This window comes from Aphis gossypii, chromosome 1, assembly GCF_020184175.1.
Source record: "Aphis gossypii isolate Hap1 chromosome 1, ASM2018417v2, whole genome shotgun sequence".
In the NCBI taxonomy this organism is placed as follows: Eukaryota; Metazoa; Arthropoda; class Insecta; order Hemiptera; family Aphididae; genus Aphis; species Aphis gossypii.
The window spans coordinates 15,627,150-15,654,645 of NC_065530.1; the positions used below are offsets into that span (position 1 = coordinate 15,627,150).

Below are 27,496 nucleotides of genomic sequence, written 5' to 3' on the forward strand. Positions count from 1 at the left end.
CCATTATCTGAATTTTTAAAATTCAGTCCCGTCCCACACCAATATAAACTTATATATAAATATATTATAGGTGAGTTTCCATACACTTACCTTATATACATATAAGATTTATAGATACATTTGGTGTTCGTGGTGCCGAATTATCGTTTGTATTATCGCCCGCTAAGGTTGTCGTTGATTACGGTATAGCGTGAATGCCGCCGTCGTTCGGTGTTCCGCGATACGCGCGCCTCCCGTCTGGGAATACACGGTACCTAATGGTTTTCGAACACGTGAAACGGATTTTTTTTTAGCTTTTTAATTCTTTTTCACGCACAAGGAGTCTATCACTTTACACAGCACTACCTCGTGGCGCGCATACCTTACTTACATGTGACTGTCGAAAAACAGAATACCCATCGTACGGATAGCTTGAAAAAATTATCATATTAAATATTAGAATATAATATTATTATTATATTGCTACAGCGCAGTCTGAAATGCCACTGGGTGCACGTGCCGGAAATGCCAGCGATGATTTTTACAATGGTCGTAATCGACAAATGGACTCGGCGGCTGGAAACCACAGTAAAGGCGTCGGTGCCAGTGGTGGCAGGCCCGTGAAGAAACTGGGAGTCGTGGCTAAAGCGGTTGCAGTTACCATGTCTGCTGACAGGCTGCAAGGGATGTCCCGTACGCAGAAAGACGTGAAAAACGGTAAGGCTTCCAATTTTTCTGCGTAAAAATACCGTGTCGTTTTCAAATAAGACGGCAAAGCACGATTTTGAGACACATAAAATAATGTTTTCTATCCATTATATAATTGCAGTTCAGTTATATGTTATTATTATTTTATAATTATAATGTACTTATATGCACACAATTATACAATATAATATATTATTCATACTATTTGGTATTGAAATTGAACAGTGAAAAGTACTTGAAACAAGAGTCTCTATAGGGCACATTTTTGCCGGGTGTAAGCATGTCTAGTTCCTAAGTGACATTTGTATTTATAATAATTAAAAGATATAAAAATAACAAGATGTTGTATAAAATAAAGCTAAAAAATGAGCATTTCATTTTATTTATTCTAAAAATGTAGTATGTTGGATTTTAGAATACACAATTCAGTTTAAGTGCGGGCTGCACAAAATTTGTTAAAATGTCGTATGCGAGCCGTGTAGCGGGGATCGCTGCTATAAATTACTTATATTACAGACGTGCCCAACCTTTTTTTTGAGTTCGGACTACATTTGAAGTTTATATTTATACGGTTTATATTTCCAATAATATTTTTTTAATGTTTATTCTGATATGTGCTCACTACAATAAATATAATACTGTCTACAATATATTATATCAAAGTTAATTTTACTTAAGTTAAGTTAATGCGGATTATTGTGTAAATACTCGTATTTTGTAATTTTTAAATTTTGAATAAATGTGATGTATTTTATTTAATTTTTTAATTTATAACTTAAAATTTTATGGGAGAGGTGGTTTGGAATAATTCTGTAGGTTGTGCACGCCTGACCTACATAATGCATATAGTATTAATGTATTATACTCTGGTAGCAGATCAATATATTGTGATCTACCAATAGTTGATCGGTTCAATATGAGCAGATTAACAAAATATACTATAACGATCTGTATTAATCTAATTTTTATGAATATTTCTTGCTATTAGTTATATAGTAAAATTCATGTTTTTATATCTACTTAAAAATGGCTAGAAGATTTTATTGTTTTATTACAAAAATATATTTTAAAATTGATTCAAAAACAAAATGAGAAGACTTTGAGCCAAAAATCCAAAAAAAATTGCCTGCTTTACGTTGCTTCAACAACCGTCACTATCTGTAGTTCATATTCATTTTGGTACATCATACACGCGTATTTTTGAAATTTCTATTTTGTATTATTGTCGCGTAAATAAAAATATTTACTTTCGTATGGCTATACCGGAACAAATAAAATGTCAACGGTTTATGACGTTACGCAAAATTCAATAACCTCCGGCGACTTTATATATATATTGTTTACAATATTCAGGTCGCTTTTTAGAAAATAAATTAGATCTTCTCCCCCTATACTTATAGTATGAGCGGCGTAAGGTGTATTTGGATAAGGTTAAAATTGTATTCAGAGTCATCTCGAACGTGCGTTAAGATTCAAATACCAAAGCACCTACCCACTGTGGTATGACGTTCGTAATTTCGTATATATATTTATATATATTATGACTGTTGCACGTCAATGCGTCCAACGACATGGAAGCTTTTGTATCGACAATAGGAGTTTTCAAGCCACGTCCATGCCATACAATATAAACCGTTTAAATGGTACGTGATTTTCAAAATTATAACGCTGCGCTGTATTTACACCTACGTCATATTATCTTCATTTAATTTAATATCCTCCCGATTTTTTCACAATATTCGTTATATACAAGTGTGTACAGTGTACACTATATATAACAATAGATTAAGTAGATATATTTATTGCAATACATTCGAATAAGAGTTTTGCTCTAATTTTTCAGGAAAATCTCGATTTGTATTGTATTCGTACACTGCAACAATGCGTCTGATGGCGTTTGTCCTTGCTAGACATTTTGTTTCCATCCAATTGTTTTTAAATTTTTACAATTGAATATATGAATTCGAACAATTAAAATATATATATATATATATATATTTTGCAAGGTGAAATATCTATGTGAATTTCACATTCTTGTTTCATACAATCAAATTAGAGAATTCAGAATACTACTAAGTATAGAAAAAAAATCTATATTTTTTGAAAATCAAGTAAATTTAACTCCCTATCATTTAGAATAGAAAGATATTTCAATATTCTTTAATAAAACCTCAAACACGTTAGTTTAAATCACATTAAAAAATATATCTATTGCTATATCGAATCAATGAAAAGCTACAGTCACACCTCACAAATCGAGTATACAGATGCTATTTTCTCACGAATTGAGTACATTAGGTCTCAGATACACTTATATTTTTATATTTTATTTTCTGAGGTTAAGCTGGAGGATTTAGTTATTAGAATAAAACAACAATTTCAAATTTAAATACATTAAATGCAATATCTTAAAGATTTATTAGGATAACTGAATAAATATAAAATAAAATATATTTATATCTAGATAAATAAAAGAAAACATTAAATTATTAGATTAGTGATTCAAGACATATAACTTGAATAATCATTATAAAATACCTACATAAAAATTGTAATTGAATACAAATCAGATATTATGTACCATTATTGCTTAAAATATAATACACTTTAATACAATTATATTGGTATTATCCTTGAAACCAAGACTATTAATTTAATATTTTAGTTTCATAGTAGTTTTAATAAATTTAAGTGTTTTTGAACATTCATGTATCCGTAGTATATTTCGTCATAGTTTAAACTTTAAAAACACATTATTTTATTTATAATAATGCATGTAATAAATTTAATAATATATTATAAGATAACTCTCATAATTTTTAGCTATAAATTATCGAGTAAAATGGTTTTTGAGAACATTTAATTTATTGAATTATTAATCTAAAAGTTGTTCTATATATTAAAGAATAAATAATCGGTTATTATAGAACTAATACAAGTTAAATATTAAATATTTGTATTTAATCGAAATTTGTGACCCATAAAATAACCATTATACAAAATAGATGCCATATTTTTACGTAGAATGATCATTATAACATTTTAATTTTACTTAAAATATGTAGGTAGTTAAAATTTATATGCTACACTTATACACACACCACGATAACAAGACAAAACCATTACTTTGTTACACGTACTTATGTGATATATTTAATATTTATAAATGATTATAGTTGTATTGAGAAATAACAATGTATTATAATTATGCGTCGAACAGTGATTTGGGTATTGCAGTTTGGCCCTTCGTTTACCGACTTAACAAGTTAATATAATATACTTGGTTTGGTCAATGGTGTTTCGCTATTCAATACCTTTTGGGTTTCTATAATATATACAGTAAAATATTAAGCATAACCCAACCCCACATTCCATATATCTGTAAGCTGTTATGTATTATGCAAATAATTGTCATCGTCACCAAGGCATTAAAAAAATGCAAATTTTATGTTATTTTTCGATTATTTCGTATACGAGACATAATATAAAATTATATAGTATACAGTATACATGTTATAGTTGATGCATTCTATTTTTGTTGTTGTTTTTAGACAAACAAAAACTATTTACTCACCATTTATGTTTATAATGTTTAAATCTGTAACGTTTGTACAATACCTTCTTTTATCATTTAAAATTTGTCTTTGATTATAGTACGGATTCTTTTTTTTTTTATTGTGTAATAATTAGTAGAATATTTTTTTTATTGCAAATTTTTGAAATGTATTTTTATGTTTAAGTGACATAATTTTTAATAGTTCAAATATTATTGACTTTAATGTTTGAATATAAAATGTGATATTTTGAAAACTAGCATTGTTTAAAATTTAAACCTATGTCCAAGTTGAATTAGTTTTTTTTTTGAGCTCAAACTATCTATAAATTATATTTCAGTAGTCAACTGTTGTACTTACCATTAGGTATTTATATTCATAAATTAATTTTCCAACGAAAAATATAATTTCAGTATAAACATATTGAAAACATTATGATATATCACTGAGTAATCATACCGTATTATAATATAATGTGTTATTCGTAATCAATAATTTTTTCCATTTATTACGTTAATTAATATATATATATTTGTGAGTTTTGATTTCTATATTCATCAGTGAAACGTGTTCAACTATAAAAGTTTTTTAATATTGGTATTATGTATATTTTTTATTTACAATCATATAATATGCTACACTCGTATACAGTGTTAGCACAAGTCAATTTTAATGCAGTTTTCAAATTACCATTCAGACGAAGTGACTTATCCACTAATTGTTTTATAATTTATTTTTTTACATTTGATTTAAACTCGTGCAACAAGTAGGGTAGAATAACCATAGACAATAAATTGTATTCTACAATTAAAATTTATTTATATGCACGTGTGATTTTACTTTTAGATGTATTAGTGTCGTCACTTTTCATAAAAAGTACACATCATTGTACCATTAAATTTGTGTACTATATAATCGATATTATGTAGAAGAACAATTATTATGTAGAGTGGACACTAACTAAAGTGACTCGCAGAAAATGTAGATTTAAATTTATTATTTATTATTATTTTTACTGCTAACCTATTATTAGTTATTATTATTCTTATACGTATTTATTATCAATAAATAAATGAAAATATATGAATTTAAATTCGTAGTCCTCTTAAATATATTTTATATGTTTCACAATAATGAATGGTTTAATTTTGTTGTTTGACAGTATTATAAAACAATCTTAAGAGCAGTGTGTATAAAACTCGCCCACTTCTTTTATTTATTTATTTATTTATTACAAGCTCGCTATACTTTTTCGAAAGTTAAACTTTAATGTAAGATCTTCATGATTCATTAAAAAATATATATTATTTTCAAGCTATTAATAATTGAATATTTAAAGGAAGGCTGGAGCATAAATTTTAGTCCAATAAAATACAGTTAACTTTTCTCGGTTAAATTCCTGTGGTTTTTTTTAAATCATACTGATTTTCAAAGTAAACTTATAAATTCTAAGAATAAACACATCAAGAAAAATCTTATTTGAAGGTTTGTGTCTAATAATAATTAATAATTAATTCGTTTTAGTTTAATAAGACAGTGACACGATGTCTAGACATTTTTCAGTCGTTCCCTATATTTTAATGTAGCAAGTCACTGTCAGCTTTCATTAATTGTCCATTTGTAATCATTTTAATTTTTCATTTATATTATATTCTTAAAGATTGCTGTAATATAATCGGTAATAGCTTGGTATTTATTATTTGATAAAGTATCAAGTTCACCTTTATTTATAGAATTGTTCAAGTGTCTAAAACTAATATTGATAATTTAAACACACCAATTTCTTATTGTAATTACAATTCAGTTTAGTTTAAACAGATTAATTATCATCATTAAGTAGAAACAAATCGTCTAGGTGAAATTGTTGTTCTGTGTCAGGTTATTAAGTTGATAAAGTGTTATAATTATCCAAGCCATTATTTCGAGGTTAAAAGTATCATTTGTTCATATTATTTTTCCATTTTTTTATTCTCTCTGTAGATATTTAATATGCAATTTTATCGTATGCTTAAGAATATTATTTATACAGTTTAATAAAGTGTCTTTAAAAATATAAATATTAGTCAAACATATATTTAACAACTTATGTAGATAGAAAATATATTATTGTATATCTCTAAGTGTATAAAATTGTTATAGGAAATAAAATAAAGACAAATTTAATAATATTTTTATTTCATATAATTTTAGCGACGAAATAATACGTATTAAACATTTAATATTATTTTTAAATACCTTAACTTAATGACAGTTTTGAATAAAAAAAAAAAAAAACTTTATAGCAACTGATTATTAAAGTGTATAAGAATGTAGAGTGTATAATGCCAAGGTTGATCTTAAAATATTATTGTTTTAGTTGTTAAATTTGGTTAATTTTAATATTTTAATTGATAATGATATTATGACTATTTAAACTTATGTATACTCGTATTAAAATTTTTAGATTTACCTAGTTATCAAATATTTTCCTCATAAATATTCCTTATTATAATTTTCCATTGATAGTCAATAAAAAGTGAATCAACTCATACATGCATACTTCTTCATTTCTCCGGAATTAATTCACCTGTTTTGATTTAGGTAGATAGATACTTGGGAAAAAACGTATACATAGCCTATTGATTTCACAAAACTAGTTTTTTTTTACTCAAATTTTTTTTATATTAATACCAATATTGATAAATTCAATGGATATATATTTAAATTTTTGTAATTTGAAATCATAAATATAGTATGTTTAAACTCTAATTATCTATTGTGCATGATTTTCTCCAACACTGTTAGTTGAAGAAGGTCATTTATTTGTACCCGTGAAACTAGAGAGAAATAATTACTTTTAGTAAATATTATATGATCAAAAATTAACTCTAGTGTTGTATTAATATTTTAAAGGAAATAAAAAGTCTTAAAAGTTTACGATAGTCAGTAGTTATTATAATAATCATTGTTTTTGTTTTAAAGAAATAACAACAACAAAAAAATAATAATAATAATACGAGATGTAAGAAAAAAATATTCAAGATAAAAAAAATAAATTTTTTTTAATAATTTTATGGAACCGTTGGAATCCATTATAATATATTATCAGGAATAGCAAATCCTGATAAATGTATATATATATACATATTTATTTATATTCAATACTATAAAAATACCTGTAGTACTCAACATTTGTTTTGTTCAATTATTTTTCATGGTTTTGAAAGTCGTAAATGATGATGAATATAGTTACGTAGGCAAACAATAATCGCGCGATGCACAACTTTGCGACTTAATATTTTATGCGTACAATTATAATATATTAAATAATAGTCGTTAATAATAATTTAACAAGTGCTGCAAATCGAATAACAGACAAAGGTAATTTTATTTTTTGTTTTCATTATTTATATTTAATATTTATTATTTTTACTGTCGTTTTGTTTTGTTTGGATCTCGTCAACCGGTACTACTCAACACTGATTATGTTGAGTGACTTTTTTTTTTATTCTTTTCTTCACCGAGACCTTCAAATAGTACAAACCTAAATTATATACAGTTGCGTTTCCGTGAGCCGACAATTGTCGATCGATCAAATAATAATAAAATTTCCCTATACATTTTTTTTCTTTCTTTTAACGACGTCTACTATACATCATAATACATGATAATATAATAATATTTCTTATTCTATACATCGTTCGACGGGCTGCCGCGCGTGCGCAAACATAAACACACACACACACACACACACACATACATAGGTTATCCCTTTTGCAGTTTTTGACGATAATTATTCATTCTGTCACAGACACACACACACACACACGAACCCACGATGCACATCGAAGTCGAAGGCCAATAACTCCGATTTGAACTTGGGTTTGGCCATACATTGTTCGGGGAGCTATAGGTACCTATACTACATTATAATATACGCACAACATTTATACGGGTTATCACCCCTCATGCGTATAGTCTTTGCGCGATAGGCTGAGATATATTACACCATTGTACGTTGTATAATATTATACATATAATTATTATATACCGACGACGCGAAAGGGCGAACGGAGAGGTTGGTGTGGTGTCGTCGTACCATAATGATGGAGGTCGGTGACGCGCGTTCGTTTTCACGTCCGATTTAAATTTTTCCGCCGCTTACCCAATACGCGTTTTATTATCGAAAAAGAAAAAAAAACACACAACAATCACACGTCTCTGCCGTTCGGTGTGATTACGAAGGCGACGACTACCACTCCGTTTCATACCGACGATGGCAATTATCGCGTGTGCGTGTCGGTAGCGTGCTCGTAAAACAATATTCTATCGGTGTGTCTAATATATAATATTATGCGGTATATAGGTATATTATATACGTACATATCGTTTTATTAAATATATATTTCATTATCGAGACACGGCGGCGGCGGCGGCGGTGGTTACACACGATTAGCGATCAAGGAGCCATATTATTATTGTTATATTATTGTACCGATAAGTATAATAGTTAGTGTTACACCTATAATAGACGCGGAATCGCCGCCGGCGGACGGGCCGCGACCGTACTTATTATACGAAAATACAACGACGCTATACGGAGGTCCCGTGGAGATCCTGTGCTAATCGGACGCGTTCAAAGACGATCGTAATGTGTCACGTAGTTATTGTCACGACGTTATCATAGTTATACACAGTATAATAATAGTATAATAATCGTCCGAGACAAAATACTGATAAACCGTGAGTTGTCGTCGTCGCTCATTGTGTCGGTGATAACATTTTTGCTATTATTATGTCAAGTTCGTCAGTGATAAGATGATGCGGGAATGCCGTTCGAACGTTTCGCCGCTAAATGCCAACATGTATACGGCACACAGGCGGACAGGTAATATTATAAAAACACGATTCTCTAATCTCAAAAGTTTCCGACGTGGCTGATACGCTTTCCGATATTATCTGTTATTGAATTAAAATAAAATAACCACGATTTAATGAAACGCAGTCACACGGCTATAGTACCTATGTATATTATGTAATAATAACGATTGGTAATCGAACGCAAACAACATATAAAATATTTACACACCGTCATCGGGTTTCGACCATCCAATTACATCGATTCCTGGAACGACTGGTGTAGGCACGGGGAGTGGGATATGGGGATGGATCCCTCCATGAGCTTTTTTTTTTTAAATTTTTAGGGTAATAAACCCCCTTCCACCTCAATGAAAATTCCTGTTTACGCCACTGAGTGGAACCGTAATGATTTTTTATATTTACAAATGTAAGTACAATCTAGATATTATAAATATTTTTATTTTTATATAATATTTTGGATCCACAACGCGGATAATCTGGAATATATTGTAAAGATTTGTTGGGTAACGTATCTTGTACAAAAGGTGTATCCATTTACAGGTAAAAAAGGTAAATATTCGCTCAAATCTGAAATAACTAGTGTCCATGATAGCGAACTCGGCCCATATTGTATAATTAAGTAGCAGATATAAAGCACACTGTACATTATAAGTTACGAGTTATAAGTTGTAACAATACACCTACTTAATAATGTACATGAATAAAGTTAGTTAACAACAACCATCAACTAAGACTAGAATATATATATATATATATAATAATAAATAATAAAATATAAAAACTGAAATAAAAACATTTTGTTATGAAACAATAATACATTGGTACCATACTATATTAATTGAGTCAAACTTCGTAAAGGCGTATGATCGTAGAGATAGTTTGATTATAATATATATTTTAGTCATTTTACAACGATTATCAATTATAACATAATGCAGATTATAGTATTTACTTTTTCGTTGTTTATTAAATCAATAGTTACCAACCGTATAATAACATTTATTTAATAAACATTACGAAATCATATCTGTATACTTATTGCGAGTTAGGACAGTTAGGTATAGAAGTATAGCCTACAGGTATCATCTCTAAATAGTTCACTTATTAGTTATTAATCGTTATATTATTAAACTACAGTCTGCAACAAAGATAAAGTTAATAACACGTATTATGCCACAAAGAAATCAATATTGTAATAGCATAAAAATAAAATAATAAATTATTTTATACGATATAATTTAAATATCTCGTATTTATATTCATTCGTTATAAATAATTCAAAATTTGCATGACATAATTTAAATAATTGCGTGTAAATGACTATTACAATCACGTCAGTGCCATTAAAATGACTACCTACTAACTAAAGCAAGTACAATAAAACTGCCAATTTCAATTTTAACTATACAATTGAACAACTGGTTAATTTGTTTTAACTGTGATAATGTTCATTACTACCTATTCAACATAATGAAGGGTAATTTTATTGAAAGTTGAAAATTGTGTGGTACAATTTTAGTTGAACTACATAGAATTTTAATGGTTATCTTTGCCTACAATAATAATATTGTTTCATTGTAATATATGAAATAAGGTATAATATATATTATAATATAATGAGCTGTAAACGAGATATAAATGATTGTTCCCAGTCTAAAGAAGAAGTATTTTTTCTTAAGTATTTAAAGTTAAGGTTGTATAAATAAAATATAATTTCGACACTTATTTTGTTGAATATTTTATAATTAAAAAATTTTTAAATTTTTATTTGCAATTTAAATATATTTATTTTATAATAATTTGTTGAAATAAAATATTTGAAGTACAGAACTGATTGGTTCTTTGGAAATTAAAAAGTATAAAATTCGTAATATTATTAAATAATCGGAGGAAACTAAATAATAATATGTAATTACAAAAATATTTTCGCAAAACAATTTTTCAAAAAATTAAATGTTTTATCTTGAAGTAATTTAAAAATGAAAACTATTAAATGTTTGACAATTTCTGACAACATTCGTCAAAATCATGAAAATTTACAAATTATTATGAAATTTAAAGTACATACAATATTTGATTTTAATACCTAAGTTTTGAAAATTAAATACACGATTCCTCATTCTTACTGTAATTTAAGCGACATACATTTTTTATGAATATTTGAAGTTCAATATTGTTGACGATGTTATAATAATATATTCAAACGTTTAATGATTACAAAAAGTATTTGAGCGTAACTATTTCTTTTATTTATTAATTATATTATCAATAGGTATGTACTATACTTCGTATGATAAATACAAAAATTAAAAAATGTTTAATTAGTTTTTATACTGTATATTACCTGTATGTATCGATAATACATATTTTTTTCATGTTTTCTAACACTATTAAAATTTGATTTTTATCAAATATTTGTTAACATTAATATATAGATTACATAATGTAAAATCTATTCTTAATTCCTTTTTTTAAAGATAATAATAGTTACAAAAGTTTGTTTATTCTCTGGAAGTTTATTTTTTAAATTTATATGCATATTTTGTTATTCCAATAAAATAAAATTACCTATGTAAAAACATTAACAAAAGAATTTATTTTAAGAACAAAATAAAATGAAAATCAATCGATAAAACAATTTTTGTTTGGTAAATATTAATAATTCTATCACGTAGGTATATTATGTTTGAAATCAGACCTGTCTTAAAACATTCCTTAGCAATAGAGCGAAAGCAATAATAAATATAATGTATTCCTCATACAATTTATATTATTTTCGTTTCTTAGAATTTATTATTGATACAGTCTCTAGGTCATTGAGTCACAAATTATAAGGGACTTTATTAAACTTAAGTGCATGTTAGTAGTGGTATAAAATATGCAGATATTATTTATACATGGAACTGGATTTTATTTGTCATTTTTTTATTTCTATATTATATTTATATTAAAAATTAGACGATAATATTATGAGTTATGACTCGCAATACATCCTTATATACTAACATACACTAATATACGTATAATGTCACGGGCAATGTTAACATTTGGATAATGTCTTAACAACTATAAAACTGTATCATATGCAAGAGATACAACCATTTTAAAATATTAACAATGTTAAATATATTTGAGATACAATTAGTAATTACCATAAAATGTATACTAATATTATGATATGAGCTTATTTTTCATTTTTAATAACCTAACCCTACTAATGATACAATATTAAATCTTATTTTATATTTTATAATATTTCTTGAAATATTAATTTAAGTATAGAAATAAAGTGTTAATATGTTATCCTTAATTATTACATGCCATATTTTCATGATATTTTGAATTGTAGAAAATGTTAGATGATTTACATTTACATCGACTGGTGTCACATTTCCCTTTACATGAATACTTTTTATATCTTTGACCCCCAACGTCTGATATTATAGAATTGCAATTTCCCTCAATGATTTTTCTACTTGTACCACCTCATAAAGAGGTATTTAAGATAACAGACTAACACCAAACTGATTTCTAGTGTATAACTATGGCAAATTACTATATTTATTGCCAAGTTTTTAATATTGCCCATCCTTAATAGACGCGATTGCAAATATAATGTTTCTTGGGTCTACTTATCCTCTATCAAAATCCGTTAAATAGACTTTCACACTATCTCAAATGTTAGCTGGGAGAAACTTATGGATAAACCTAAATATTATACTCTGGCTGCCCGATGCTTTATTATTGTATAGAGTTCTAACAAAAACTCTATAGTCTATTTAATATATAACTTTTAACATTATCCAAATGTTAAAATTAAAAGTAACATAAATATATGTTATTATATTTTTAAAAATAAAAATATAATGTTATATTAAATAATAAATAAAATAATATTATTAAACAGTAAACTTAAAAAAAAAATGAGAAAAATGTCAGCATTAAAAATATATCTGAAAGAAAATGTCCATTTACCATATTACTTAATAACCATTTTTATATACACTATGGTTTTAAATGCAACGTTAACTAAAAGAAAACATGTATTTATAACTATACGAGTTTAAACAAATGTTATATTATTATTGCTGCAACGTATACAATTTACTGTCTCATGCAATTACGACTCTGTCGTTCTGAAAAGAAGACTTGGAAATACTAGAGTTTGATCTATCCTTTACACACTGTTCTACTTATCTATTGTGATTAATAAATAGATCGAGACAATTTTAATTATAAATTCTTAGCATTTTTATTTATAATATATATCGTTATACAACGAAGTAAAATCAAAAAGATATTTAAATTTTTTAAACAACACAATTTATTATTGTAAAAATTAAATTTGACTATGAAGGAACTATATAATTTGTTTATTGTAATGCGTTTAGTGCTTATTTAACAAATACGATAAGTGGTTTGAATAATATTTTAGTATCGTTAAGCTGGATTTAATATTCATAAAGAATGTGCCTCTTGGGTAGGTATTATATGTTTTAATTTGTAATTTTAAAACTGATGTAGTATATATTCGTTTTTTAAAACCATTTGGGGATAGTTTACAATTCATATTGATAGATTAATCACACATCATTCACTGCATAAAAGCTTAAAATATTTTAGAAATATTTTATCTTTGGTTAGACTTGAAGTTTGTTAAAATATTGCTAAAATTTACAAATTTTAAATTCAATTTGCGTGACGTTCACTGCACGTATCTCTTTGTTTAGTATTCTAACGTGTGTATGAAAAAAAAATACTCTGAATATACTAAAAAAAGAGAAATATTAGTATTACAATTAATGTATTAAAGTTTTTAGATATATATTTATATTGTTTAATATTTAAAGTACTTGAAAAGTAATATAAATAGTTGTATAAGTAATAAGTATATTTAATATATATTTTTGGTAAACTTCATCTAACTTAAAACTGAAATTCAATTAACCATGATAATATTAGTAAAAAATGTTATTGAGTGTAATAAAAAGTATAAAGTACTACAAATTATATTAATATTATATAATACGCATTTAGGTTTAAAATTAATATTCTTAGAGTCTAATAAAAATATTAAGTTTAGAAATATATAATTGCTTTTAAAATAGTATTTTTTTAAAATTATTTTTAATGTTGAAGTTGTGGTTAAAAATATCCTTCAGTATAATTACATTAATAGTGAACCTTTGTAAGAAAATATTACAAATGGCTGTTGAATAATTAAAAATAAATCCATTTTAAGAAAGTATAATTTATTTTAATGTGTACCTAAATAATAGTTTTATATATAATATAAAATATTAGAATTATAAAAGCAAACAACACTAATGAATAATGATAAGGATCAACATACTATTAATAAAAATATTGGCTTGCTATTGATTGTTCTAACTATACATTTTGATATTCAATTGGATTAGTTAATTTTAATTGAACATTATAGAAAATCAGTTTCTGTGAATTTCAAGATTTGAAGTAAGGGCTCTATAGTAGAAAACTTTGTCAAAATAAAATGGCATTATATTATACGAAGCTGTTTCGCTAAATATTTCATTTTTTGAAAGTATTAACTATTATATTTAATTATTTATATAATAATTAATATTTTATATATTTCTTTAGATTTTATAGTTTTAGTATTAATAACTTACTAAAATTTTTATAACAAAATCATTTTTTTAAAAATAGGATAACTGTAAACATTTTCGCTATTCCTAAGTTCTTGTTTTTTTATCTGATTAATTTGAAAAATATAGGGAATTTACTTCTCTAAAGTAAACGTTATATACTAAATTCAATTATTTATTCAAAACAAACCTTACTCAAAGACAAAAATCAAAGCATTTTATTGACTACTTATCATGTACACATGCATACAAAAATAAAATCAACACATTCATTACTTTGCTCAGAATTTAAAAAAAAATTGTAAAATAATATAGTTAAGTCTAACCTTACCAATATAATTCCATAACTAGAGGTATCAAAGTATTTTTTATAGTTTAAAAAACAAGGATATAATACAATTTTTGTTATTTGAAATTAATGTAAGTAAACAGTATATTTTATTTATTATTACTTATTTTTAAACAAGGTTATTCATTTTTTTTCATGTTAGTTTATTATTTTATATCTATAATACACTTTATATCAATAATATTTATAAAATAATAAATAATTAATATTTTTTGTTAAAATTTAGAATTGTTTTTAATAATATTACAAATAATATTGTAATTTATCATTTTTATTATTGAAATAACTTATATAATACATTAATAGGTCATTTTATTAATTATATTTTTTTATTTAAAATAGGATAAACAACTATGGCTTAACTCTAAAAAGTTATTAAACATATTTTTTATATTTTAATAATATTTTGGAGATATCAGCCATAGTCCATTAACACAGGTGTGTTAATGCCATTGTTGAAAATGATAAAGATTGTACGCATTCATAATCAGAATAAATTGCACTGTGTAATACTTACTTATAATATGTTTTATGCTTATCTGATAATAAATACCGCTGACAACAACTATTATTTATGACTTTGGTTTCAATTTCAACTAAAAAAATATTTTTTTGTATTTATTTGGTATAAAGGTTTTTTTCTTCTGAGTTTTAATTAAGTTATATAGAGATAATTGGATTAAAACTATTGACATCTTCTATAAACTGAAGAAAAACCGTCTGTTTCTATTTTTTCGAAGTTTATTGAGAACATATGTTTATCTGGACGTATAAAGCTGTTAGGGCCGTGATATTTGTTAGAAAATCTAAAATAATGGCTATACGACACTTTTATACAATCTATTTTCAGGTACGAAGAGAACAGTATTAAGCAAATGTGAAAAACCAAAAATAATAAACGTATCTTGGAAAAGACAAAATCTACTATTTCATATATTAAAAAAAAAAAAAAAAATCGACAGTTAAAGACCCCTCAGAGACTTAGAGTACCAAAATGTAGGTTAGAAGAAGTGGCCAAATAGATTTATTAATTCCGTACCTAAATTGATTATATTATAATATAACAAGTGGCCTGGATACCTTGATAGTTATGATTTTAAAATAGTCTATAAACATTTTGGCACTTACAATTAAAAAACTGAAGATGTACCTGGCGCAAAGTAAATATCAACAGTTAAAGCTACAAAGGTCACTCGGCCATATAATACAGATGAGGATTCAAATGTTCCTCGTCAGTTATCATTGATTAAGTCACTGTAAAATGTAATTAATTAACAACGATGTATTGCATTCGAATTCAATGATAAATACGAAAAAAGACAAATTCATTTTTCTATTTTAAGTACGGCATGTTTAACTTAATTTAGCAAAATATATCGCATATATTATATTGTTATTAAAAAAACTTGACTTGTCATTAAGTCTATTTGATATCGACTCTCTCAAATTTTAGATATTCCCCCCCAAATCCTAAAAACGATATACCTATTAAAAAATAGACGTATTTCAATATTATTTGGAGAAACTTAATTCAAAAAATCAAAAATGTGGTAAATCGATCTCAATAATAAGAATTGACGAAAAATTCAACTCAGTTTTTCAGAGTTTTTATCGCTTCATTATATCAATCGATACCTTGGAAATAGAACACGTCTATAATCCTATGTTGCGCATGTGTTAGACAAATACAGAAAATCGCTTCTTCCCATCCCCTTAAGTATAGGAAATAATAATTGAGGTAATAGTAGAATGTCTTAAGTATCTAAGATCAATAATTTTTGTTTTACAACGAAATAATCACAATTACTTGAAAACAAATAATTGTTATTTTCCATTAGAATATTAGGTATTCGATTTATTTAAAATTGGAATTTAAAATCATGATAAATATGATTGCATTATAAATGTACACTATACTCAGAGTTTCTTTTTGCAATAATAAAATTCTGTTATTTTCTTGAAAGTGTCGAATTTTATATTTGAGCATTGTGCATGATATGTCAAACTCAAATGGACACCACTATAAAAATCGAAAAATGTTAGTCTTATTGAACAAAATATGGTTGTTGCGTGTGAGAACACCCTCGACCTGTTAATAATGTGTATTTTAACTTTTAAGGAAACCAAGATATCGATCATGCAACATTCCGGACGAAACTTTAGTTATGTATGCGGTTTAACCGTAGTCCGCAGTGCACTGTATAGATACAGTCTATAGATGTCCTCTGTAAAACTGTATCCGTTGTTTGACGTATACCTAATAATAACGCCAGCAATGACTGGACCGTGCATGTTAGGATATGTCGCTAACCAAGATAGACACCACCGCTAAACAATTTTAACCGTACTTAACTAAATGGTGGTCTTGAGTTAAACACTCTGGATCTTGTTATGCATATTAACTTGAAAATTGAAAAACTGATCAACCGAAAACGTGGACATGCAGAAACTTTATGGTTGACTCCAGGATTAAGTATTCACAAATCGATCTATTATGTCGTATCCATATGAGATATTGCAGTTCAGTTATTACGTATTTATTGTAAACTGTGGTTACGGTTACTATATTTGATGTGAAAACTTTTTAAATGATGTCTGCTGTGAAAAGCGTCACAGGGGATGGTCTGCTGGTATTTAAATTACTGAGGTAGTCGGCACTACAAAAACTGAACAGTTCTAATTCTATAGAGAAAATGACGATCGTTCCATGTTTGATATTCTCGACCTTGCTGTATACAATAACTATCATAGAATTCAAAATACTAATCGACCAAAATCGTGGACATTATGTAGCAAATTTGCGGTCGACGCCTGAACTAAGTATTCATTTATTGAAGTACAACGGTCAACGTAGATATATTTTCAGAAATGTTAGAAGTCCAACATTTCTATCTAATAGTTGAATATCTATTTGAAAATGATAAAAGAGATTTCATTAAAAATGGACTGTATATGCTGCACACGTAATTTATTTAAAAAATTCAATTCGTGATTTAACAAAACTCTAAGTGATGAATATTTTTTTTTTTACGAAGAAGCTAAAATGGTAAAATTATATCTTCTAATAAAAATAAAATATAGAATAAAAATAAAAATACGTCTTAATGATTTAAAATTATACCTATTATCCTTGTAGATCTGTCATCTGTGTAGCATACCCAATATTTTTGAGGAAAAAAAGAATTTAATAAAAGTCACTAATCATAATAATGAACAAACATAGTAAAAATTCAAATACAATGCCTGTGGAAAAAACTTATTATTATCAATTAATAGTGTATAAATAAATATATACGTTTAAAAAATAGAAACAAATAATAAAAATAACTAATTTTACTGAAACAATTTTCGTTGAAAGTTTAAATATTATATAAATTATATCTTATACTTGTTCTAAATGTACCAGCATAATATGCAGTTTTTTAGGAATTTTTGTAATTTAATATGAAGAACGTACTCAAATTGTACATTTATTCTAAAAAATGTCTATTTAGTATTTAATATATTTATAATACATTATAAAAATAATCATCCATAATTATCCATTATTCAGAATGGATTCAATTCATATAAAATAATTTAAGGTTTATTTTTTAGGAACTTACATCAAAAATTTAGAATAAGGTTTTAACTACTTATTATATTATTATAATAATTTAAATTATTGAAAACATCAAAGATTTTATGCTATTCATAAAACAAAACTGAACTTAAAATTATAGATATTTATATAATATTATATGTACCTATGTCTTTAATTAAAATGTAGTAGAATCAGTAGTAAAATAGCCAATAGTCAGTCAGTTAAAAAAAAAAATTAGAGTTTAAAAATATAATGTATTATATAAAATATAAAATGTGTCGAAAATTACTATTAACATATTTAATTATTCGATGAAAATTAAAAAAATACTCGTATGTTTCAATGTATAAATAAATATTATCATTAAGAGTATAAAATAAACTATTTATATATATTATGATTGTAATAAATTGGTTTTAAAGTTTACTAAAGAAAATAAGTATGGTATATTATGTAGTATTATACGTAGGTATATTTATGAGTAGGTAATTAATTAATTTGTTTGCTTTAAAACTTAATTACGTAATAAAAAAAAGTATATATATATACAATGAAATACAACATTTAATTTTATACAAACTTTAATAATTGGTTTCGTGTACCAAAAGTTTTTACTAATAGTATTGCATGCATGCATGCAAAAAATCTCATTCTACCCCGAGAAAAACTATCTGTATGTACTGCGTGTATTAATTTTTAACGAGTCTCGTGACGGAATATTGTTTTTCGAAAATAAAACTTTTACACCTCTAAACACGCACTTTCGATAAAACTGTTTTTATTTTATTTTTCTTGGCGACAGTTAATCGTTTTTATGTAGGTATACTGAAATCCAAAAATTGCACTTGTTCAACAAATAAAACAATCGAATCCCATTTTAGTTGAGCTATAGAAGCGGTATTACTGCAGTCATGAGTGAAAACGATGAAGTAGGTAAGCCAAGTTAATCATACAGACTATACACGTACATTTTCCTTAGTGGATGAACGAATGACCTAAAATTCATTTTTAAATTATAAATATGTATTTATAACTACTTATAGGTTGATTGACGTGACGTAAAGTTTTTAAATTTTTAATTATTATAGAAAATTAATAAATTTAAGTGTTTTAAATCATTTAAAACATTATAATAATATTATGTAAATAATTTTTAAAATCATCGAATTCGAAGAAATCGTAAGTTTTATTTTCAGTTAAAGACTGACTAAGATTTTGAAAAATTTGAACTACTTTTTGTTTTTAATAATACATTTTCAAACATCGTATACATTTTTTTTACAAAATTGATATTATGGTATAAAAATCAGTGATAATAATATATTTTTCATATTTTTATACATCATTATAGACCAATATAGCAACATTTGATTTTATGGTGTGTCAATTGGTTTATCTCAAAACATAACGTTGTGTAATGTTGTTAATTTATTATAATATATCATAGGATATAAAACATGCAATATTGAATTCAGTAAATAATGTTGTTAAGTTAATCAATTAGTTTATTTCAACATCACTGACAGTAAAATATTTTAACCTGTAATATTGTTATTTTTTTCGTTTTTTATTGATCTTTATAATATCAGTATTTAACTACGCTATTAGTTCAAATAGTATTTACCTAATATTTACAATTGGTTTAGCTTAATTAAGTTAATGATAATAATATTTGTTTGGTGGTCGGTTTGTAGTTCTTTTCCTAATTGTTATGATGTGGTGTTTATTTCTCGAGTTTTAGAATTTTGCGTTCAGTTAAGATGTGCTTTATGGTACTCGTATAATTCACTCCACATGATTCACATGTGAGTATGTTATTTTTGGCCTGGAGATGGTTATCTGAAAGCAATTTTTATAAATTTTATATTTACGTCTTGTTAAAAAAAAGATTTAAATTTAGTGTTTTCCAATTTGGAAGTGCTCATTGCTGGGGACACGCAAGCTGTCATCATTATGCAAAATGTATAATATATATTTAATTATTTTTATTCTATAAATTAGAGAAAAAATAAAAAATTAAGTACGACCAGTTATCGGCTATCGATAAAGATACGATTATTTAATCGCTAAGCATTCATAATCTTAGGTATGAGACTTAATCGTTTAATGTTTTATCACTTATCAGCATTCGCATAAATTTTTAATTTTATTATACAATATTATTAATTATTATCGTATATAATATTATTTACTAATATTATTAATAACAAAAAGTGTTCATTCCGAATAGTGTATAGTTAATTCATGAAGGATACAAAACAAGGTAATCAATTTTTCAATTTATAAGAGGGAGACGTGAGACTTTTGAAAATCTTCAAGGGTTAAGGGGGTGTGGGGGGTATGGAATAGAAGAGGTTAGGAACTATTGGTTTAAATGAAAGAAAAACATTGAAAATTAAATTATACAGATTATTTTTAATTTTTAATATACTGATTCAATTTTAAATATAATTTAATTAATGCTGCGTCTTTCCTGTCAAGTAATAACTACTTTCATCTAAATTAGTAAATATAGCTAAACTTCACAATTTATTTTAATTTTATAGTAACATTCAAAAATTATTTATTTAAATTTTACTTTATTATATATAATTATGTTAACAACTACTCATTATTATAAAGTATCAGTTGTATTATAACTGTTGTCACCCGTAAATCCTTTTTTTTGTACTAGTTGAATTTCCGAATAACCCGTATAGTTGAGTCCAAAAAATGTATCTAAAATAGTATTTTTTTCTCATTTCTACAGATTTGGGACTGTAATAACTACCTTTTTACTTGACATAGTAAATTATGAAGTTAAAAATAGGTTGATTAATGATTATTACTAATTTAAATTAATATAAGGTATAAAATTATGTTTTTATTTTTAATATTCATTCACAAAAATGTATAAGAAACTTCCCTGACAAACTTTTTTATATATTTGCTCGTATTGAAATTATTAAAGTACACCAATAAAGGTATGTAATATTTATATTTGGACGATTTGAGTAAAAATATGGATTTGACTTTAAGTGAAATAATTCACAATTATGTATAATATTGTGGTTGTTTAAAATTAATATTCTCCTCAAATTTTTAGATGGTTAAGTGTGTCTATGGTTACATAATTGTCTAAAATATACATCACAAATTCTTCAACCAATTTAACTAGAAATCAATTTTAAAACAATCTGTCTGGATTTAAAAATGGGAATCCAAATAAAAATTCTTAAAAACACTGCTTTCTTAATTTTTATAAATAAGATATAATTGCATTAACTGATTAGATTACATTGTCACGAAAACAAAAGATTCTTTAAAACAAGATTTACTACTACTATGTAGTCCGACTTAATTCGACCATACAATTAGGGATCCAACTATAAAGCTGCCTATACAATTATGACATAGTAGCCCACAGATTATTTATACGGTTTTTTACGTCGGAAAATTATGTCCACTTTAGTGTCATATGATTATATGAACCTTACTAATTTTGTTATTTATGATATTCATTCACAGCACACATATTGTGTTACATGCATTTAAATAAAGTGATTAATCTAGTACATATATTTCATTTTTTCTTTTATAATATATTTATAAAATTTTGATTTTTTAATTTTTATGTATACTACCAAGTGTTTAGAATATAAGGTTTTTTTCAAACAATATCCAATTTCTTTAAAAAAATTGAGTTTGGGATTTTTTTAAAAGGAGTAGGTACTAAATTAAAATATATGAAATTTAATTTTCATTAATTATTTATTAGATTTTTTTTTAGGTACATTATATTTTATTTAGAAATTATAAACTACTCGTTTGAATTTAAATTTCAATAAAATGAAAAAATTTGAAAAAATAATCCAATTAAAAATTTTACAACAAAAAAGAGTGTTTATTATATCATTTGAAAAAATTAGTTTATATCAGCATAAAATAATAAAACAATCTTTACATAGTATAGAATAATCGAAACAACCAAAATATGATGCTTAAATATTAAAACAGCGAAGATTTAAAAATCTGATTTTGAATTAATTCATTATTATAATGGATAAAAGTCAAAATGTATGGTAGCTAACACGCTTGGTGAATCATCCAGTATAATATATTATATAAATATATAAATTTGTACATATAAATTGTTGTAAGATTAATGTAAGTTACAAGATTTAGGCAACGGGAGTTTATCGCTCGCTGTGGTGAAATATATATTATAGTATACTGGAGTGCTGTTTTTTTACATATAGTAAAGCGACTAAGCTAAGATAAAATATGCAAACAATAATCACTGATACAGTGATATTATAGTGTTTTTAGAATAAATCACACGAATAAACTTTAATAGTTTTCGTACATTTAAATTTGATATATTATTGTGTACAGAGGGTATATCACTTCCGGGTATATTGAAATCGAAATTACTTACCATATATTTTATCCATAATTCTTGGTGCAGCGTAAATATGTACTCAAATGCGTTCTAAAAATAATGTTTTACTATTGATAATTATTAAAATCATACACGTACATAAAAAATACAAGTATAATATAGTTATAAGTAGTAACTATGTAGTAGAAATAGTAATTGACCATGATGTGTAAGTGTATAAAAGAGATCGATTTTACTATATATAACGTGCAAATAATAAGCAAACAGTAAATAATATTTTTAAAATGCTCATTGACATAATATATATTATAAAATTAAGTTGGAAGGATAAAAATGTTGACTAATCAATTTATTAAGTGCCACACAATGGTGGCTACTTTACGTTAATCGAGTCATACATCATTATAACATTATTGAATATAGTATATAATTTTGCTCGTAAAATCAGAATATATTTTTCCAGTTTTTGGCTTATTAGTATCATAGCTTGTATTTAGGAACAATTATTTCTAGGTATATATTTTTAATCAATTATTAAAATAAAGATCAGAATACAAATTAATGGTATGTATACATTATTGACCACGAATGTTTAAGTATATCTGTACCTACCAATAAATGTATTTAATTATCTAAATTTACATGAATTATATAGGCATTTATTTATGTTTATGATATAAATATTTACCAATTTAAAATGTGTTTAAAAATTCTTAATGGTAGATTTAGTTCGTGACAATCTGGTATTTTTAATGGTTTAATCTAAATTAATTTCATATTACACTAACCCAGCAGAAACTTTTTAGATCTCTGTGTGTTTAAAACTGAGATTAAATTAATCCTCTATATTGAACAAATTTCTGCCTCTAATAAAAACAAACTTTAATAATATTTCAAAATTAATTTTATATTTTGTAAGAAAAAGAAATATATTGGTTTTAAAATATGTTTCGACCAATCATTTTTAGATTGGTTTAAAAGCTTGAATAGGTACATATATACATTGACACATTGTATGGTACTGTACTAAACTTAATTATTGTATATTATAACAAATGTGTTAATTATAATGACTAATAATAATTGTTATACTCGTAAATTTCATTTAAAATCAATTTAAAAGAACATCATTTTTTACTTTCTGGGTTAAAAACTAAAGGCCCACTTAAGTTTTTATTTCTAGTTTAGGTGTATAAAATCTGAAAAATCCTCATTTATTAATTTTATTATTCGTAAAATAGAAATTTTTCGTAAATATTTCACAGAAAAAAAAGTGATTTAAAAAGAAAAGACACTACGTGAATTAAAAACTGGGATTATAAAATTAAGCTTGTTTAATGGGTCAGGTGAGTCAATTTAATGAATTTTAACAAAAAATCATAGATATTTATAATTGGGTATTATTAACATGTTGTATTAACTTATTCATAGCATCTAATGTTTAAATAGCTATATATAATTCTAGTTAAATTATTATTCTAATATTTTCATTCAAATATTGTAGTTTAGATTTAAAATTTAAAAATATGGGTTATCATGTGGAATTTGTAAGTTGTATCATTATATGATTTTTCTCGTCATATATGTATGTAAAAAAAAAAAATAAATAAAAATTGTATGATTATGTAAAAATGTAAAATACTTAAATTTACATATAAACTAGAAAAAAATAATGACTTCGAGATGTATCACCATTTACTATGTAATTTTATGTATTGCACCTCTAAAATATATTCTTATTATAATAAACATCACCAGAAAATACCAGAAAATTACTCAAATTTATTGATGAATAATATAAATTATATACTTTGGCACCCTATGCAAATAAAAATTCTCGTATCGATAAATGATGTAATTTACATAACATTATACTATAATAAATGACTATTTGCTATTCACTAATGGAGTAGATTTTTTAAAAGTTTTGTACATAATAATATACTACTTCCATGTGATATACATGCATTAATCATTATTAGTAATTACTATTGATTTTTTTTATTTAGAGTCCTTATAATGTAAGTTAGAGGGATGTACTATAGTTTGTTCTTCCAAATATTTTGAATTATGTGTTGAAATAAAAAAAAAAAATGTTTGTTGATAATTTTTTTTTAAATTATAATAGTTTCACATGTAAAATAATATGTACCAATACAGTAATGAGAATATACAATCGATATATTTACCTATCAATATTATTTATCGAATTTCAATTCAATATAAATTTCTATAATATTGATGACAGTATAATATTAGTGAAATAAATCACGTCCCTTTATTTTAAATTTCCCTAGTTATATTTTAAGAATATTTTTATGGAAAAAGAGTTTTAAAGAAATACATATTAATAAACATAATTCACATTTTATTGTTTTTAGATCGTGTTATGTATGCGAGAAATCAACAATACAAATACAGTAAAGAACCAGTTACGGGTGGACAACCGATAACAGTTGAACAAGCAAAAGTAAGTTGACGTACAATTAAATAATATTAAGTTGTAGATAAAGATTAAAAATGAATTAAAAATAATAACATCTATATCTAATATATTATTGTTTGTATAGGAATAATAATGTAATATAAATGTAAAGTAAAGTTGTAATCATTGCAGTACAAATGCGTGCTAGATTGTGAACTATAGAAAAACGCTTAACGTTTATTTGTTTCAACCTTTATCTTTTAAATTTATTGTGTGATAAATATTATATTTCCCAGCTTATTAATTGACAATTATTGTCCAGACATTGAAACGAATATGTTAATTTTGATTTTTTCATCATAGATACGAATGATAATCATCTAAAATTATTATTTTATATTTTTGATTGTCTATGTGTTATTCATTTTTCAATTTTCTATATTTTCCATAATTTTATCTCCGTATACTATATAATATATGAATAAAATGTTATTTATGTTATTATTTAACAAGCCATTCATTAGCATTTCAATCATTTATAATCTAACGTACCAACTCATTGTCAACATGGGAGTTATCTAGATCACTATTTGTTACTTTAATATGTAATTTAATTTACTAATGTTTATTATGCTAAAATAAAATATATAATTATTCTATAATTATGTGAGTTCTTATTTTTATTTCTAACTTAATTGTGCAGAACAATACATCTATAGTGCAATACAATTATCAGATATTTAATTTTTGAATATGTTAAATTAACAAAATACTGCTAAACAAGAGCGCTAAAACATAAGTAGTTCATCCTAATATATATTTCAAAAATAGGGTTGTATTATTTAAACGTATTCCTAAATAACACAATCTATTTTTAATTTTATATATTTGTCTTTAAAATAAAAATATGAAATAAAATAAAATTAACAATTTACGTTATTTGCTTGTACATCAAACTTTATATCGAACTGTATTGTAATCATGTTTAATTTACGAAATTCACTTAAAATTTAGTGAACCTAAATGGTACTTATTTTAGTAGTACACTACCATAAATATAATGGTAATAAATTCTAATACTATTATCGTACAATATTCTTCTATTCAATGTATTAATTACAGTGAAATAATCTACAACAAAGCAAATCTGATAATAACGCAAATCAAAATAGAAAATAAATAGGTAAACGGTAACTGCTGTAAAATATAGACAAATAATGAAATAATCATTTTATATTAAAATTAAATTATATAAATTTCTTCAGTTTACACTAACACATTTTTTTTTACATGGCTTGCCCTTAAAGAAAATAAAAAACAGAATAGTAATCTGAATAACCAAACATAAAATATTAAGATTAATTCGTTTAAATTAATAAGTGCTAAAATATGAATTTTGTTAATACGAGAATCAATAAATAAGAAACTATTAGTGTAATATATATATATATATGTATAAAAAATGTTTTATTCTAAAAAACTTGTGGAGTATAAAAACAAGGTTTAACATGTGACATAGTCGGTAGAACCACTAATGATTCTTTACATCAATATGAATTCCAAAATAGGTATTTATTTGAAATCTTTATTTTATTTTTATTTTTTATGTTTTAAGGCATTACGATTGACTGTATTTGGTGCGTGTGACACACCACCTAGAGGCGAATGGTTGCGTACTGGGTTTGTTTTTAGAGATCCTGAGAAAGAGCTATCATATGGCTTACGAGCACGAAGAAATGGCACCAGAGGAATGCAAACTGCAATACAAGGATATATACTCAAAAATTTACTATTCACAAATACCAACAACTCGTAAATATATTTAATATAGCGAAAAATTAAATTTAAAAAAATATTTTAAGTCTAAAGCTCTATCGTCAAATTATTTAATCGATGTCAAGATTATTTAAAGCGCTTCAATAAAATTACCTATTCATATAAATGTATTTATTACTAGGTATATTTTTCATAACATGTGTGGTAACTTCTTAAACTAAAAAATTATAGCTTACAAATAATAAAAAACTAAA

General features: G+C 25.0%; 1 protein-coding gene across 5 annotated transcripts in view; it reads left to right on the top strand.

Annotated features, from left to right (window-relative positions):
• The first annotated feature begins 298 nt into the window (after positions 1–298).
• LOC114126260 (inactive ubiquitin carboxyl-terminal hydrolase MINDY-4B) overlaps positions 299–27,496 on the top strand; it is a 41,387-nt gene continuing 14,189 nt past the window's right edge. Inside the window, exons 1-4 of one of the 5 annotated variants that reach the window (XM_027990158.2) lie at positions 299–400; positions 469–696; positions 25,423–25,511; positions 27,082–27,278. In XM_027990158.2, the coding sequence (XP_027845959.1) occupies positions 480–696; positions 25,423–25,511; positions 27,082–27,278 (503 nt within the window). In that variant the 5' untranslated portion in view covers positions 299–400; positions 469–479. Of the gene's footprint in view, positions 401–468; positions 697–8,377; positions 9,109–19,460; positions 19,594–25,422; positions 25,512–27,081; positions 27,279–27,496 lie in introns of those variants that run through there. The other 4 variants (XM_027990159.2, XM_027990160.2, XM_050197265.1 and 1 more) reach the window with 4 other exon arrangements.